This window comes from Apteryx mantelli, chromosome 18 (assembly GCF_036417845.1).
Source record: "Apteryx mantelli isolate bAptMan1 chromosome 18, bAptMan1.hap1, whole genome shotgun sequence".
NCBI classification, from domain to species: Eukaryota; Metazoa; Chordata; class Aves; order Apterygiformes; family Apterygidae; genus Apteryx; species Apteryx mantelli.
In genome coordinates this window covers 3983624-3998361 of record NC_089995.1, presented here as the reverse complement: position 1 = coordinate 3998361, position 14738 = coordinate 3983624, and the positions used below count along the sequence as shown (strand labels likewise).

At 41.9% G+C, this 14738-nt stretch overlaps 1 protein-coding gene across 11 annotated transcripts in view; it reads right to left on the bottom strand.

Moving 5' to 3' along the window:
• Nucleotides 1-3997: 3997 nt before the first annotated feature.
• The window catches only part of ASIP (agouti signaling protein), a 94220-nt gene continuing 83479 nt past the window's right edge, over nucleotides 3998-14738 (bottom strand). For 7 of the 11 annotated variants that reach the window (XM_013944778.2, XM_013944774.2, XM_067307515.1 and 4 more), the window contains 2 exons: nucleotides 13779-13948; nucleotides 10685-11417 (listed from right to left, as the gene is read on the bottom strand). In XM_013944778.2, the coding sequence (XP_013800232.1) occupies nucleotides 11330-11417; nucleotides 13779-13948 (258 nt within the window). In that variant the 3' untranslated portion in view covers nucleotides 10685-11329. Of the gene's footprint in view, nucleotides 4242-10684; nucleotides 11418-12543; nucleotides 12631-13771; nucleotides 13949-14738 lie in introns of those variants that run through there. The other 4 variants (XM_013944779.2, XR_001292852.2, XM_067307518.1 and 1 more) reach the window with 4 other exon arrangements.

The window sequence follows — 14738 nt, the reverse complement described above, 5'->3', positions numbered from 1 at the left end:
CAAGTTGTGTGTCATGTTTAATAGAGTCACAGAATAATTTAGATTGAAAGGGACTTCTTGAGTTTGTGTTGTCCAACCTTCCCTGCTCCAAGCAGGGCTGTCTTGGAGCTGATTGTGCTGGGTTTTGATCATCTTCAAGGACAGATTTCACTACCATTTCTCTGGGTTCCAGTTCCAATGTTCAAGTGCCCCAATGGTGAATGATTTCCCCCCTCCCCCCTCCCCACCTAATTCAAGTTTCCCTTGTTGCAACTTGTGTCCATTGCCTCTTATCACAGAATAGTATCCAGATATTTGTCTTTTCCCAGACAGCAGGAATGTCTCTAATTGCCAGGACCTTTCAAAGAAGATGAATGATAGCCTTGCAATGGTATCAGCCAACTCCCTTAGCACTCAGAGCTGCATACTGTCTGGTTCCAAGGACTTGTGCATGTTTGTGTGGTTTAAGTACCCCCTAACTGTATCTTCTGCAGTGGGTAGTGCTATGTTCCCACAGGCTCTGCCTCCAGGCTCAAGGACCTGGGAGGCCAGAGGGCAGACCTGACCAGTGAAAACCGAGGAAAGACACTGAGTACCTTAGCCTTTTCTATGTCCTTTAGCACTAGGTCCCTTGCCCCATTGAGCAGTGGGCTCACATTTTCTATAGCCTTCCTTTTGCTGCTGATGTGCCTGCAGAGACCCCTCTTGTTGCCCTTCACATTCCTCATTAGTTCAACCGTAACTGAAGTCCAGGGTTGTAATTCTATTTGACTTGATCACTTCTATGGATCATGGTTTCATAGAATAATTTAGCTAGGAAGGGCCATCTGGAGGTCTGTGATCCACCCCTCTGCTCAAATGATGACCAGTTGGATTGAGTTGCCAATCAGCTTGTCCAGCTGAATTTTGGATATCGTCAGAGGTAAGAGATCCCACAACCTCCTTGGGCCTTTATCCCAATATTTGACTTCCCTCAAGGTGAAAAGGTTTTTCCTTACATCTAATTGGAATTTCCTGTGTTGCAACTTGTACCCATTGCCTCTTGTTTTATCTCTGTGCACGTCTGAGGAGAGTCCAGCTCCATCTTCTCTGCACACTGCCATTAGGTAGTTATAGGCAGCAATAAATCACCCTTCATCTTTTCCAGGCTGAACAGGCTCGGATCTCTCAGCCTCTCATTGTGCAACCTATGCTCCAGCCCCCTGACCATCTGTGTCAGTGTTTTCTTTATACTGGGGAGCCAAAACTGGATGCAGATGTCTTAAAGGTGCCAAGTAGGGAAGAATCCCTTCTCTTGACCTGCTGGATGCACTTTTATTGATACAGCCCAGATGCAGTTGGGCTGCTTTGCTGCATGGGCATTCAAGGACCTTAAACTTCAGTCTGGTCTCTGCAGGCAAGGCTGCCCTTCACATCTTTGACCAATTCTTCCTTGTTTGTGAGTAACAGGTCCAGCAGAACATCTCACCCGGCTGGTTCATCAACTGCCTGTGTTGAGAAACTGTCCTTCATACTCTCCATAAATTCCTGGATTGCTTGTGCCCAACCCTATTGCCCTTCCAGCAGATATCAGGGTGGTTGAAGTACCCCAGGGTGCCAGTGTTTGTGATCAAGAGGCTTCCAGCTACCTAAAGGAGTCTTCAGCTGCTTCCTCTTCTGGATCAGGTGGTCTTTACCAGGTGCCCACTATGATATCACCTGTTATGTTCAGATTGCATACTGAAGCGTCTAATGCATTTATATTCATATATATATTTGGTTTTCCTCAGAAAGACTTGCAGTTTTGTGTTTCCTGGTTGTTGGAGCTCTAGAGAAGTCTGGTCAGTGCCAGGCTCAGGGGCTGCAGTTCCTGAGTTTCAGAAAATATTGCTAGTGAGAGATTCTGTAGGCAAGACTGTGCCTGGAAAGCCCAAACCAAGCTCCTGTTGATTAGCTGCTGTTCAAACTTCAACGGTTTAAAGCAGATGAAACTGAGATTACAGAGACAAGTCAGGGAAGTGTCCAGACATCAGCAGCTTGACCAAGTCTGAAACATTTTGTCAAGTTTGGTAAAGCAGCTGTGCCAGTATGCTAAAGCATCGCTGCAAGAGGAAAGACAACTAATGACTTCCTAGAACAGCATTTTCATTGATCGTATTCATGAAAATCTTAACCAGTTCTGCTTTGCTGCTAAAAATACAGTGGTTTCTGCAAGTTAACAGTGTGGGAATTTCACTTGGAACATGATTTGAGTTGATAAGTTTATATACAAAGCATTATATTTTAGTTCTGCTAGACTTTCTACTTTATTGCCTGAATAAGACCAGATCAAAACCTAATGAAATTTTCTTCCTCTTTCCCACACCCCACAGTGCAATTGTGGTTTAGTCTTGCTCTAGAAGGAAGAGCATGGCTGGTACCTGCCAGCAATATTGTTCGTGAATCAGCAGCGCTTGGCCTTGTTTCTTAATGCAATTTGATAATTCTGTTAATCTCTTATTGTGTACTGACTAGCCTTTTTTTAGGTACAGCTTAACAGCTTCTATTCCTTCAGGGCATCTTGTCCTTTCTTGCTATGATGTGAATATCATCTATATTTTGGCCAAACTGAGGTGTAGCCTTGATTTCTTTTTGAACTCTTCCTCAGGGACAGTTTTGAATAATCTTTACAGCAAAACATGCAGATTTCACTTCTGTTTCAGAAGCTTTCCAGAATGGATGGAAGACTTTGAAGCATGACCTTGGAGCAGCAGCTGGTTTCCTTATAAAAAAGACAAAATAAAAAAAAAGCCCTTAATTGTTGTTTCATGTCCTGACTCCCTGCTAATTTCTCAACAGGTGTCTGATCCATAATAAAGGAAATCGCACAGCCTCATTGCTTGCTTGCTTTTTATTGGCAAGAGCCCAGCTGTTGTCACTAAGAGCTGCCCTAAATCATTTGCAGCTTCTTTTTTTTAACAGCTTTCGAAGTTTATTTATTTCTTTTTATCTAGATACTGTGAATTCACTCTTCAGTCTGGCCTGAAGTCAAGTATCATGATTTCCTGAATAGAGAGTATGTTAATTCCGTGATGGTTCCCCTACAATGGTCTTAGCTAGAGCAAATGAATGAAGAAGAACGGCAGAGAGAACCCAGCATCTGTGTGCATGGAGGCTCACAGGCTCCCCCTCCCCGGTGCTGAAACCCCGAGCATCAGTTCATGCAGCAGCCCACATCTGGCACGCTGAGTTGGGTGACAGTGATGGACTTCAGCTTTTCTCCCTTTTTTGCCTCTGCACAGCAGATGTCACGGTCAGTGTGAAATGTGAGCCACAGACTATCTGGATCTGACTCACGCAGGAAAAAAAGGGCAGGAGACAGATTACTGCGCTGTATTGCAAACCGATGATACAGAGACCTTGGCGTGGGCAGGGATGGGAGCATGAAGGGGGAACAAATGTGAGTTTCGTACTCAATTTGTGAAACTCAAGGTCCGGTGTATGTGCAAGCAGGCAGATTCATTTAACTGTGTGCTTGTGCACGTTCCCGCTGCGAGAGGTGCAGCGAGGAAGCTGGTACGGGGCAGCGTGCAGCACCACTTGACTCCGCGGTGCTTCTGTCGGGCTCGCGTCCTCAGTGGGGCTGACCAAACGTGATGACTGTTAGAGCAGCCCTGTGTCCCAGCGTGTCGGCCGCTTGGCCCAGCCTGGGCTGCAGGCTCATTTTGCAAAGCAAGAATAAAAGGAGAAGTGAGATTTCCCAACCATGCTTAAATGAGGTCCAGTTTGGGTAAGTGTGCCGGGTATATAGGAGGGATGTGGAGAGCACAAGGAATAGGATCTAAAGCTGAATTCGGATGTTAAAGACAGCATGCCTTTTTTTTTTTTTTTTTTTAATGAAATAGGAGTTGACTCAGATTAACAAATAGCCCCAAAAATAAACCAAACAATTAACCACTGGCTGAGATTTAGGAAATGCACAAGTCCAATGTAGTTACCAGTTGTTCCCCAAATCAGACATTCCTGGCTCTTAATTTAATGGATTTTTAAGTAGATCAGGAAAGAACAGTAATTAAGTAGTGCTAAAATAGGCCTAGTTACAACAGTGGGAGCAGTTCTTGTTTATAGCTCTGTCCAATTTCAGTTTGTTCTTTAGCAAGGTCTTCGGTAGTTTCCAGTGGCGCACCATAGTTGGGAGCGTTGAGGTTGTCCTGGCTCAGTAAGGAGCACCATCTTCTTGGACGGTCTGCTCCCTGCAAAGTGCTAAGCCTGGGGTTTGTCTGCCTCGTTCTGTGCCATTGAACCTGAGGGTAAAAAGAAGTTAATGATGAAGGATCATACTTCTAGGCTTTAGACAGGTCTTTGATTTTGCTTGGAAGAGTAATGATCCCCCACTTTAGTTCCTCAAATGTCTTTCAGGTTCATTTTCAATGTTAATGTTTAGCTCATTGTTATCATTGAAAATACTATCGCCTCTCTTAAATATTGCGACTCTTTCCTCTGTTCCTCCTTCCACCATGGAGTGAGAAGCAGTGAGAACACAGGCCATCGTTTTTTGTCCATTTATCTCAACCAAATACATTAGTCTCCATGATTTTAAGAAAGAAACTAATTTGCAATACAGTCTTGCGAGGTCCTGCTTTTTACTTTTTTGGGTGGCTAGATGTTTTGTGAAATGCGCCTTGATGGAGGAGTGCAGATAGCCTTAGGAAACAGAGATCAGCACTAGCTGGGGGCAAAGAACACATCAACGAAGGTTCCCCTGTTCACTGAGTGATTAATGACTGGCCCTGTTTTCATAGCAGTGGTTCCTCTTGAAGAGGAGCTGATGTTTCTCAAAAGCAAACTGTGGATTTTTAGCCTTTGGGGCTTTATTGTTAAGATAAATCAAATGTAGTAAATGTGCACTGTAACGCCTTTAGTTTTAGCAGCAGCAGTGTTTGCTGCTGGGTAACTTTGCACAGCTGTAACGGGCTTCAGTCGCAATTAAGTTCCGCCCCCCCCCCCCCCCCCGAAATCACTAACCCAGCATGAGTGCTTATGGTTTGCAGGCCAAGCGAAAAAAACAAAATGAAAAAAAATCCACAAATATGACTGTAAAAAAAAAAAAAAAAAAAAAGGCCTATGGCAAAGTACTTCCGGAAGTAATAGGATGGAACCAAAAGTGCCCACTAAAGTTATGCAGCGACCTTTTGAACTGGATGGGCATTGACATCCATTCTGTTTGTCTGTCAAATTCCCTGAAATTCTATGGTAGAGCAATTAAAATCTTTAGGATACTTGGAAAGTCTATAGCAAAGTTTTTACTTTCTGTTACGTCCTGTAGAGTCCAGAGACAATTCTTAACAAACCTGTTATTTTTCTGTAGCACTCTGGTTTTAGTTTCATCAACTGGGAATTTATATCCGTAAGGGAGCATTAAATGGGCATACATTCACGGGCATGTGGTCCCTTTCCCTGATAGGAGAGCAATATTTTAGAAGTAAATTGGACAGCATCTTAGTTGCACAGTTGCAGATGTTGGAAGCACCTTTAAATACTTAGTGATCAGGCTGACACCCAGAATCTGTTTTGAGCCTGGGATTATTGATGGTGTCTGCTTTGCATTGTTAACTTGATTTCTGCTCAGAACGAGCATGTGCTGTTCTTGTTTTTCCTCCCCTCCAAAATTGCTTCCTGTCTGTATATATACATGTATTTTTTAGTGACTGGATACAAACTCTTTCTGACCTTTTTGGTTGTGAAAGCCATTGCCTGAGATACTACCTAACCTGTCCCCGAGATGTCATTTTGTAGATGAAGAAGGACATCTCTGACCAAACCGCTGCCCTTAGAAAGGGCAGTAGTGATGGAGAGATGCTGTGAAGAAGCTGAAGAGGATAAAGGGAAGTAAACCATCTGGTATGCTCACTTCGTGCTGCAAATATTTGCTTCCCAAAGGGAGAATTTATTATTATGAATTGAATGACAGTTTTATAGCAAGGTCTTTTAAATGTTAAAGCCTTCTAGCTTAAAGCTGTCTGGCTCTGCCAGATATTTCTGAGGCTATTTAGAGTGAAGGACCCCTGGCTGTTGAAATATTTTAAATGCGTTTGCTCCCATTTCCATTCTTGAAGACTCAAGGAATTGCTGTCTTTCACCTATTGACTTCAAATATCTTTACCATTAGCCTTTAATGAGTCTGTATATATATTTTTAAGTGGCACACTCATTTCTAATGGAGCACAAGGAAAGTGAGACCATATATTCTAGCTATTACTGTTATAATTTGTAGAATACTGCTTACCTGCTTGAGGCAGCTGTGTCGAGGGAAGGGAAGGCTGTATGAGATCATGAACGACATTTTGCCTGAGGAAACTGCCCAAAATAGCAAGGGTATTGGAAGAACATTGCTATTAGCTAATCCCACTTAATGGCAGAGAGTGAGTAATGAAGGTATGACCCAAAGTTTATTAAAGTCAATAGAAGATTTCCACTGATGCAAAGGGGCCTGAATGGGATCACTAGGGAGGGTATGTTTTTGTCTTTTCCTGCCTTTATCTGTTTAAATGAATGCCACATGTGAATTGTGCTATGACACTATTACAGCCATTTTAGGGCTCCCATATTTCACGCCAGGATTTCATCATCTCAGAGGATTTCCTGGGTAGAAATACTTGTGCATATATCATGCAGCAATTGTAATATTTTTCATTTCATTGGGAAATCTTGCAGAAATGACCAAAGCCTCCCATTTTTGGGGGGAGAGGTAGGAGAGGGACTTAGCCATATGTTGGCCATGTTCAAGTTATTTGAGAGGTTTGCCAATAAAATCTCTGTATTACCTCTAAAAGTAATCTGCAGGCACCACAAAATTAAGAAAGGCATTTTGAGAGTGATTAATTGCTGTTTTAGATAGTCTAGTGCATCTCTCTAGGCTTCTGCTGCTGCTCCAGATGGGCATAGTCTCCTGGAAGTCGTGTGTCACATCTCCCAGTCTTGTACAGGCATCTCTGATGCCCTAAAAAGTCTAAGATGATACCAGGCACTTATAATTATGCTACAGAACTGATCCTTTTGTGAATATTCATTGGAAAAATAAAAATACAGGGGCTGATTTTCATATCCCTCTTCCTAGGTCACTCAAATATAACTGTGGAAGAATCAGGAAATACCCTTTTCGGTTCTGGACAATCGAATGATAGAAAAACCTAAACTAGCCCTGCATGCAGGACTGGCATTTGACTGTCTTGCTCCTCAGATCATGGTAGTTTGCTGGGGAAGGGGAAGAAAATTCCACCAAATCCTCTTGAGGTATAAAACTTCTATCACTATTGTTTAGTGTACTGGAAATAACTAATCAAGAACAGAGTGCTGCAAGCTTCTGCTGACTTCAGGATCCTCAACGTCTTGTTGAATCTGTAGAAATGGGGAGTATTCAGTATTTTAGAGGAGTTAGCAGCCGGACATCTCAGGGCCTCTAATCTAGAGCTCTTTGGAGCAGGTGTTTGTTGTTGTTGTGTTCACATATGGCATTAAGCATGATACCAGTACTGCTACTTATACAACAGTAATAGTGGTTACAAAAAAAATTTAAATACAGGGAAAGTGCTTTCTCTAGTTTGCTGGATTAGGGAACTTTTCTCATGAATAGTGCCATTGCTGAAGTTCTGGGATTTTACAACAGTTCCGGTAGCTAGCTATGTCTAGCTTCTATGAAGAACTACAGGATTTTTTTTTTTATGTCTCTTCTATTTGACAGGCTTAAGGAGCTGCTAAGAGGCTTAGGGAGAAAATATGTGTTGTGGCTCCACTGTGTATGTCCCAGTTTTGTGCTTTATCTACATTGACTGGAGCTGTTGATGCCATTGAAAAATAGCTAGTAAAGATTGGATATGGATGAAATGAAAATTAAGACAACGTAGAGTGGAGATCATACTAACAGAAGAGAGCGCTACGCACAGGTGGCCGAGATTCAGCGCTGCCCGCATATGTGGGCCCATCTGTAATGCCCCCTGGTTGCATTTCTATAGCTATGTCATGAATTTCTGAGTGTAGCCTTTAGCAGTCTGGGCGATTTCACAAACTCATTGACTCTGGTGGGGTGCCCACCAAATGTGGTGTGGGAGTTTGTCTCATCCCTATGGTTAGAGAAGCACACAGAGGCAGTGGTTAGGGCAGTTACTCTGTGTGCATCTGGCGCAAAGTTTGCAACTTTTCTTTAGCCGTGGAAGCCTTTCTGAGATAATTCCTGACCTTATAACTAAAAGGTTAGGTTGTATCAATGCATTGTGCATGAAGGTAATCCTAAATCCAGGGTGGGAGCAGCATCTTTCTTACTGGAGTCTGGAGGAGCGTTCTGACCCCAGGGCTCAGGTAAAGATCAAGTTACTGCATGATTTCCGAGCTGTGGTTCCTGTCCCTCTCCTCTTCCAGATTATTGTAAATGTGAGGTAATTCAGTTTCCTTTGGTTTAGGGGAGTGGCTGATGTGCTTGAGGACACGGCTGCCATTCGGAGTGACTTTGACAGGCTGGATAGATGGGCTGATGGGAACCTCATGAAGTTCAATGAAAGCAAGCGCACAGCTCTGCCCCTGGGAGGGAATAACCCCCTGCAGCAGGACATGCTGGGAGTGACTCCCTAGAAAGCAGCTTCGCAGAAAAAGACCTGGGTCCTGGTGGACAACAAGTTGAGCAGCAGTCTGCAACGTGCCCCTTTGCCAAAGAAGGATGACCACATCCTGGGCTGCATTATTAGGAATGCAACCAGCAGGGCGAGGGAAGGGATCCTTCCCTCCCTTGAGTACTGGTGAGACCCCTTCTGCAGTTCTGGCTCCAGTCTGGGGCTCCCCCATACAAGACAGACACAGAACATAGGAGGAGAGGCTGAGAGATGGGTCTGTTCAGTTTGGAGAAGAGAAGGTGAAAAGGGATCTTACTGCTGTTTGCAACTGCCTGATGGAAGAGTGTAGGAAAGACAGAGCCAGACTCTTCTCATAAACGTACAGGGATAGAAGAAGAGGCAACAGGCACAAGTTGAACAAGGGAAATTCCGATTAAATATAAAGAAAAAAAATTTTCACCATTCAGGTGGTCAAACACTGGACCAGGGGCACAGAGAAGTTGTGGGATCTCCCTCTTTGGAGGTATTTAAATTTCAGCTGGACAAGGCCCTGAGCAACCTTATCTAGTCTGATCCTGGTTTGAGCAGAGGGGTTGGACTAGAGGCCTCCAAAGGTCCCTTCCTATGCAAATTATTCTAGGATTCTAAATAAATTCTTCTTTTAAGGGATACAAATTTGTTTAATCTCATCAATATCACACAGGATGATGTTTTTGCACACCTTTGCCGATGGAAAGATAGTAGGCAAGGGAGCAATAATGCCAGAAGTACTTGTGCTTTCTACTGAATAGCTTGTCTTGGGTGGCAGCCAAAGAAGGAGATTTCATTTTCACTTCTCTTTTTAAACATTCTTTAGCTAAGAGTAAGCAGTGTTTTCTGGGAACCTCAGCAAATTTAAAACTGAAATCTAAATAATGGACCATGCCCCCAATTTTTATTCTCCGTAAGAGGAATAACTTGCTAGGAGGCAATTACCTCTGTTAAAGTTTTAAATGAACTACTGAATAAAAATCTAAGATTAAGTTTTTGTTTGGAAATATATAGCTGTTTGTTATGCACTTTCCGTTCTTGAAATTAAGTCTTTGTGACAGGTCTGCTCCAGATAATACAATGGCAAATGGGATTTTGAAATGCAGTGACTGTAGCAGGTCATTCCATGCCTTTTCTCCTCAGGTTGAGGATTTGATCTTGGAGATCATTGTGTGGAGACGGCTGTCCAGTAGGACTACAGTTCAAAGCTCAGAGGTAGGTAGAAAGAAATAGCAAGTGCTCATGTGCTTATGTTAGGGGAATTCTTTCAATGATTTTCAGCCTTGATTCTGCAACTCAGAGTCATGTTGATTAATATTTGCTCATGCAAGTCATCTCTTTGAGTTAAATAAGACATTGGATGTGAACAAGTGCTGTGTTGGTCTGTTTAACATGTTACAAAATCACTTCTGGCCATGGAATGGTCTAGTTCAGCTTAAAATGGTTTGATTAAAAATCTCATGATGGGATATTTTTTGCATTGTCTTTAGATGTTATTTAATATCAACACCCATACATAAAGTGACCCCAAGACTGTACTGTCCCATGAACAGTGTTTCACAGTGCTCCAAGGAGGAGGTTTTCTTTAGAAATAAGACTTAATTTTTGCGCCATAAAATAGAGCTCCCTCAGAACCAGCTTCAGGCATGGTGTATGCAAGTTCTTCCTTGGCCCTTGTATTTGCTCATACAAGTCTCCTGGTTCACTTTTATTCATTTCATTGTGAAGTTGGCCCTATCTCTGTGTCTCAGAGGGACTTTATTAAATCTTTCAGCAACCTTAGACAAAGCAGCATCACAAATGCTGTGGAGTCATCTGTAGAGCTTGGAAAAAGTTGTTCTGCCTTCCACCAAATTATTCCTTCTGTGAGAAGATCCTAAAGACTGACACGACAAGTTTTTTGTTTTCCTTCGTGGGTCTTCCAGATGGTTTCAAACATTAACCTGGGAGACTGTGAGGTGTTTGAAGCTGCTGTAGTTGTTAAGGTGTTAATTCTACTGGTTTGTGTTTATTAGGGTAAACTTGGATTTTATGGTCTTTGAGTTTGACAGTAAGCAATCAGATTGGGACTTTGGATAGAAAATACAGTATCTGTTTTAAATTCACACAAGATATTTGGAAAAGCTAGTAGTGATTTATTTGTACTGAATTCTACTCAGCTGTAATCAGGGTAAAATGTCCATTAATCTCTAGGAACAGAAAGAGACTGTGTCTTGGAGTATTATTGGGTCTGCCACTGTGCTTGGATTCCAGAAAGATTTAATTGAAGACATTTTGACATGTGGCAACTGAAAGTTAAACACTCCATCTTTGCCATGCATACATTTTATCATCTGTGTGCTGATGACATCTCAGATAGATCCCCTAGGGAACTCTTACAACAAACTCTAACATAAATATCTGTTCAAACTAAATACAGGAAACAAATAGTAGGTGTACATGTTTTACTGATTTCTGTATCCTATCAATACCTCATGCAACGTGATCTATAGCTGGAAAAGTAAAGTCACTAAGGCTAACAACAATTTCAAAGTACTTGATTCTATATATTCTTCAGTGTGCTAGATGAATGGCAAAGAAAGCATAATCTCTTTCTAATCAATTGCAGTTACAAAAAAGGCTTATAATCAAATTTGTCAAAATGCACTATGTATAAATGCTATATTAGAAAATATGCGCTTAAAAACAAATCCGCTCATTCTCATAGGAAAGAACCTTGCCTTTTCTTTCACTGTGTAAATGGACCATCCTGTACTTCGCTAGTTCAGCTTCCATGTCTCAGGCCCCTCGTTGCGGCTGTCAGCGCTTTCCATTTCCTTAGCTGATGGCCACACGCTGGAGTGGGAGCTGCCGTGGAGAGAATAGCATGTGAGCTGTTCTGTTTAATTTCTAGCTCTGCTTCCTTTCTTTTCCTTTTCCTCCCCTCCTGCCCCCACTAAAATTCAATTTTTATGGCTATCTCACCATTCTGGTAAGAAAATGATTTCATTTCCACTTTAGAAGTTGGTGTGTGATTATTAATATGACTTTAATATCAACCAAGGACACTTTTTGATAGTCTTTGGAAACATTATTTTGAAAAACCTTGACAGCAACTTGCAGCTTTCCTTCGTTAAAGAAGGTGCTAAATTCTGTTCCATGGGACCATCATAATGCGTATCGTTCTTACTTGTGTTCCTCTTCTTTTTATCATAACTGAATGGCTTACAGATTCCTGAGCCAGGATTTCTGATTAAAAGAAACAGCTCTGTGCCTTTAAAAGAATCCAAGCTTGCATCATGTATGACAGCTGATACATTTTATAAAAGATGAGTGCAATGACATTCTGTCATTGTTTAGGCTTTCTCAGATGAATCTCTCTGTCAACTTTATATATCTCTATGAAGATGGACAGACATTTTTTGTCCACATCTGACCTATGTTTTGAGCTCTGGTCTTTGTAAAGATATTAAAAGAAAAAAAATACATATAATTTGAGCTACTTTACAAAGTATTTGTATCATCTGTGTTGTCTTTGCCTGCCTGGAACATTTTGTAGCCCTTAGCTGTGCTTAGCAATAAATCGGTAGAGAAATGTTCTCCCAATTAGACTTGCATAGAGCATTAGAAAATTGAAGGTTGTGTTCAGAAATTCATAATTAGAGACTATATGATTGTGAAAGCAGAAGGGCATTGGCAGGAACACCGGTGCAGTCATTTAGCAGGCAGGCAGAGTGAACACAGAAAGATATGGATTAAACACTGGGAGTGCAGATGACTCTCCTAGTGGCTGGCAGTAACAGTGGGAGGAAGGGAAAAGACTAAAATCAAGAAAGAACCACAGAAGAAAGAAGACTGTAAAGGAGTGGGGAGAGAGAAGAAGATTGTAGATACAGAAGAGATAAGATAAAAAGCAACAGAACTGGAATTTGGCAGATGAAGTCAATGTTGGAGACAGCTTCCAGATCTGCTCCTCCCTTCTCCTGCGACCTACCACATCTCTCCTTGTAGTTTGGCAAAGGAGCGATTTCCCACTATGCCATCATGGATAACTCAAGATTGAGACAACTCAAGATTGGATCTTCAAGAAAAAGAGAAAAATGTCTTGGTTCTAGACACTTGTATGCTGCTGCCTAGATCTTAATCCATACCTTCCCTAAATGCAGAGCTATTTCTGACCCTTCAAGGGTTGATGCAGCATTTGATTATTTTTTCTGCAGTTACTGCTTGCATGAAGCTTGCCAGCCAAATTCATGTTTAGGGTAGGTGCTGGGAATTGCCCATAGTGAGAATGTACATATGGACTCAAAGAAGGAAAGATTGATTGCTTGTAACAGTTTTCTTCAAATTGTACATGTGGGCTACACATTTGTGTTTTGCTGATATTTCCCTTCTTCCTCTAAGTCCTGGGTATGTGTTCCTGCTTTTGGTCTCTAAATGAAATGACATGCACCGTGTCTAGTGCAGCAAAGTGCCAGGGATTCCTCTCTTATGGATATGGCTGGGAAAAAATTCTGATTTTCAAGTCATGAGGCACAGATACATTCAGGTTAGAATATACATGCAGATTATACACCCTGGAGATCCTGGCTACTGGAAACCCTGGAGGTGGATGTACTGATACTGATGCTCAGGTGGGGGTAATTACAAAAATTGCCTTACTGCTTTGGGTCTGTTTTTCCAGGTAGAATAATTTATACAGATTCTGGTCCTAACTTCTGCTGAATGTGTGAGGAGGGAGTTAACCTCGAAACCTGCACTTTCAGCTTGGTACTTTGGTTCTGTCAGGAGCTCGTGCAGTGATGTCCTTGTGGGCAAACCCAAGCTTTGGTTCCTCACTGGATTAACCAGTACCATTTTAGTGTGGCCATTTGTATGCTATTGGTGCAGGTTTTGCAGTTCTGGTTAGACAATATTGCAGTCTGGTGAGTATTACCCTTCAGAAAAAAACAGCATTCTTCTTTAAATGCAGTTCTGCCAAAAATACTCGTTCGATGTCCCTCTCCCTGGTTGTGTACTCCCTTTAAAAACTATTCTGTTTATGATAACATTACCCCATGAAAAAAAAACCAAAAAAAACTATTGCTCGTTTAGTTTTAGGAGGGGCAAATCCAACCTACCAGCTTCAAAGCCCTAATTTGGTTGCAATACATGAGACAGTTTGAAATATACACTTGAGAAGCTAATGAAAGACAGGAGCCTTAATGTGTTCCTGGTTTGGCTTAGCACTTTGGGTTTAACAGTAGACACTGGCAGATGGTCTGAAAAATTCGGCATTTGCACAAGGCACAGTAGTTACAACATGAATTCAAGTGTGGTTTGCAGGTTTTGAAATTTGGCACACAGTCAGCTGCAGGTGTGGGCCTTGGTTTTGGAGATGTCTTCGGTTCAGCATTTTTCTAGAAGAAAGACATGAAAATTCATACTACCATAAAACCAGTATGAGTTAGAATAAAAAATAGATGCAAAGAAAATGAACTATGGGAATTTCTGGCTTGAGATCAGTAGGCAGTTGCTCGTAGTGAGACCTATATTAGTAGCAATATAGAGTGGTCATGATGGGACTGGAACATGGGAAATGCTGGCTTGAGGTCAACCTAACAAGGAAAATGACAGATGGCACGAATCTCGTATTTGGGGTAATTAGAAACATGAGTGGATAAAGCTTTGGAAAATACGGAATGACGCTGTACTAGCAATGAAAGGGACCCAATCTTTAGAGAAGACGACATTATTATAGGCAAACCAAAGTAATGAATTACTCTTGGATCCCAAAACTTTTCAAATGAAAGAATGAAACCTCCCTGCCAATCCATGGAGTTGGTATCCACTTTGTTTTATGAACTGCGAGGATGAGACAAAGAGAGGCCATGATTTTTCAATACCCTACCTCACATGGTTTGCTTGTCAGACTGCTTTCGGAATTAGGTAATCCTTTGTGTGTCAGATTTGTGCATGGGAATCTTTAATTACAGTCATGGGTAAGTGGGCTGAAAAAAATCTCCTAGCCAACCTGAGAAGGTTGAGAAAGGGGAGAAACTTTGGCTTGATCAGCATGTGCCTGGGGCTTGGGCCAGACCTCTGGAGCCCTGCAGGTGTTCCATTAACTTTTTAACTTTTTAGTTGTTCTCAGAAATTTCAGTTGTAAGCTACAAATTGTTTTGAGGTCTCTAAGTGCTTTAGGAGAAA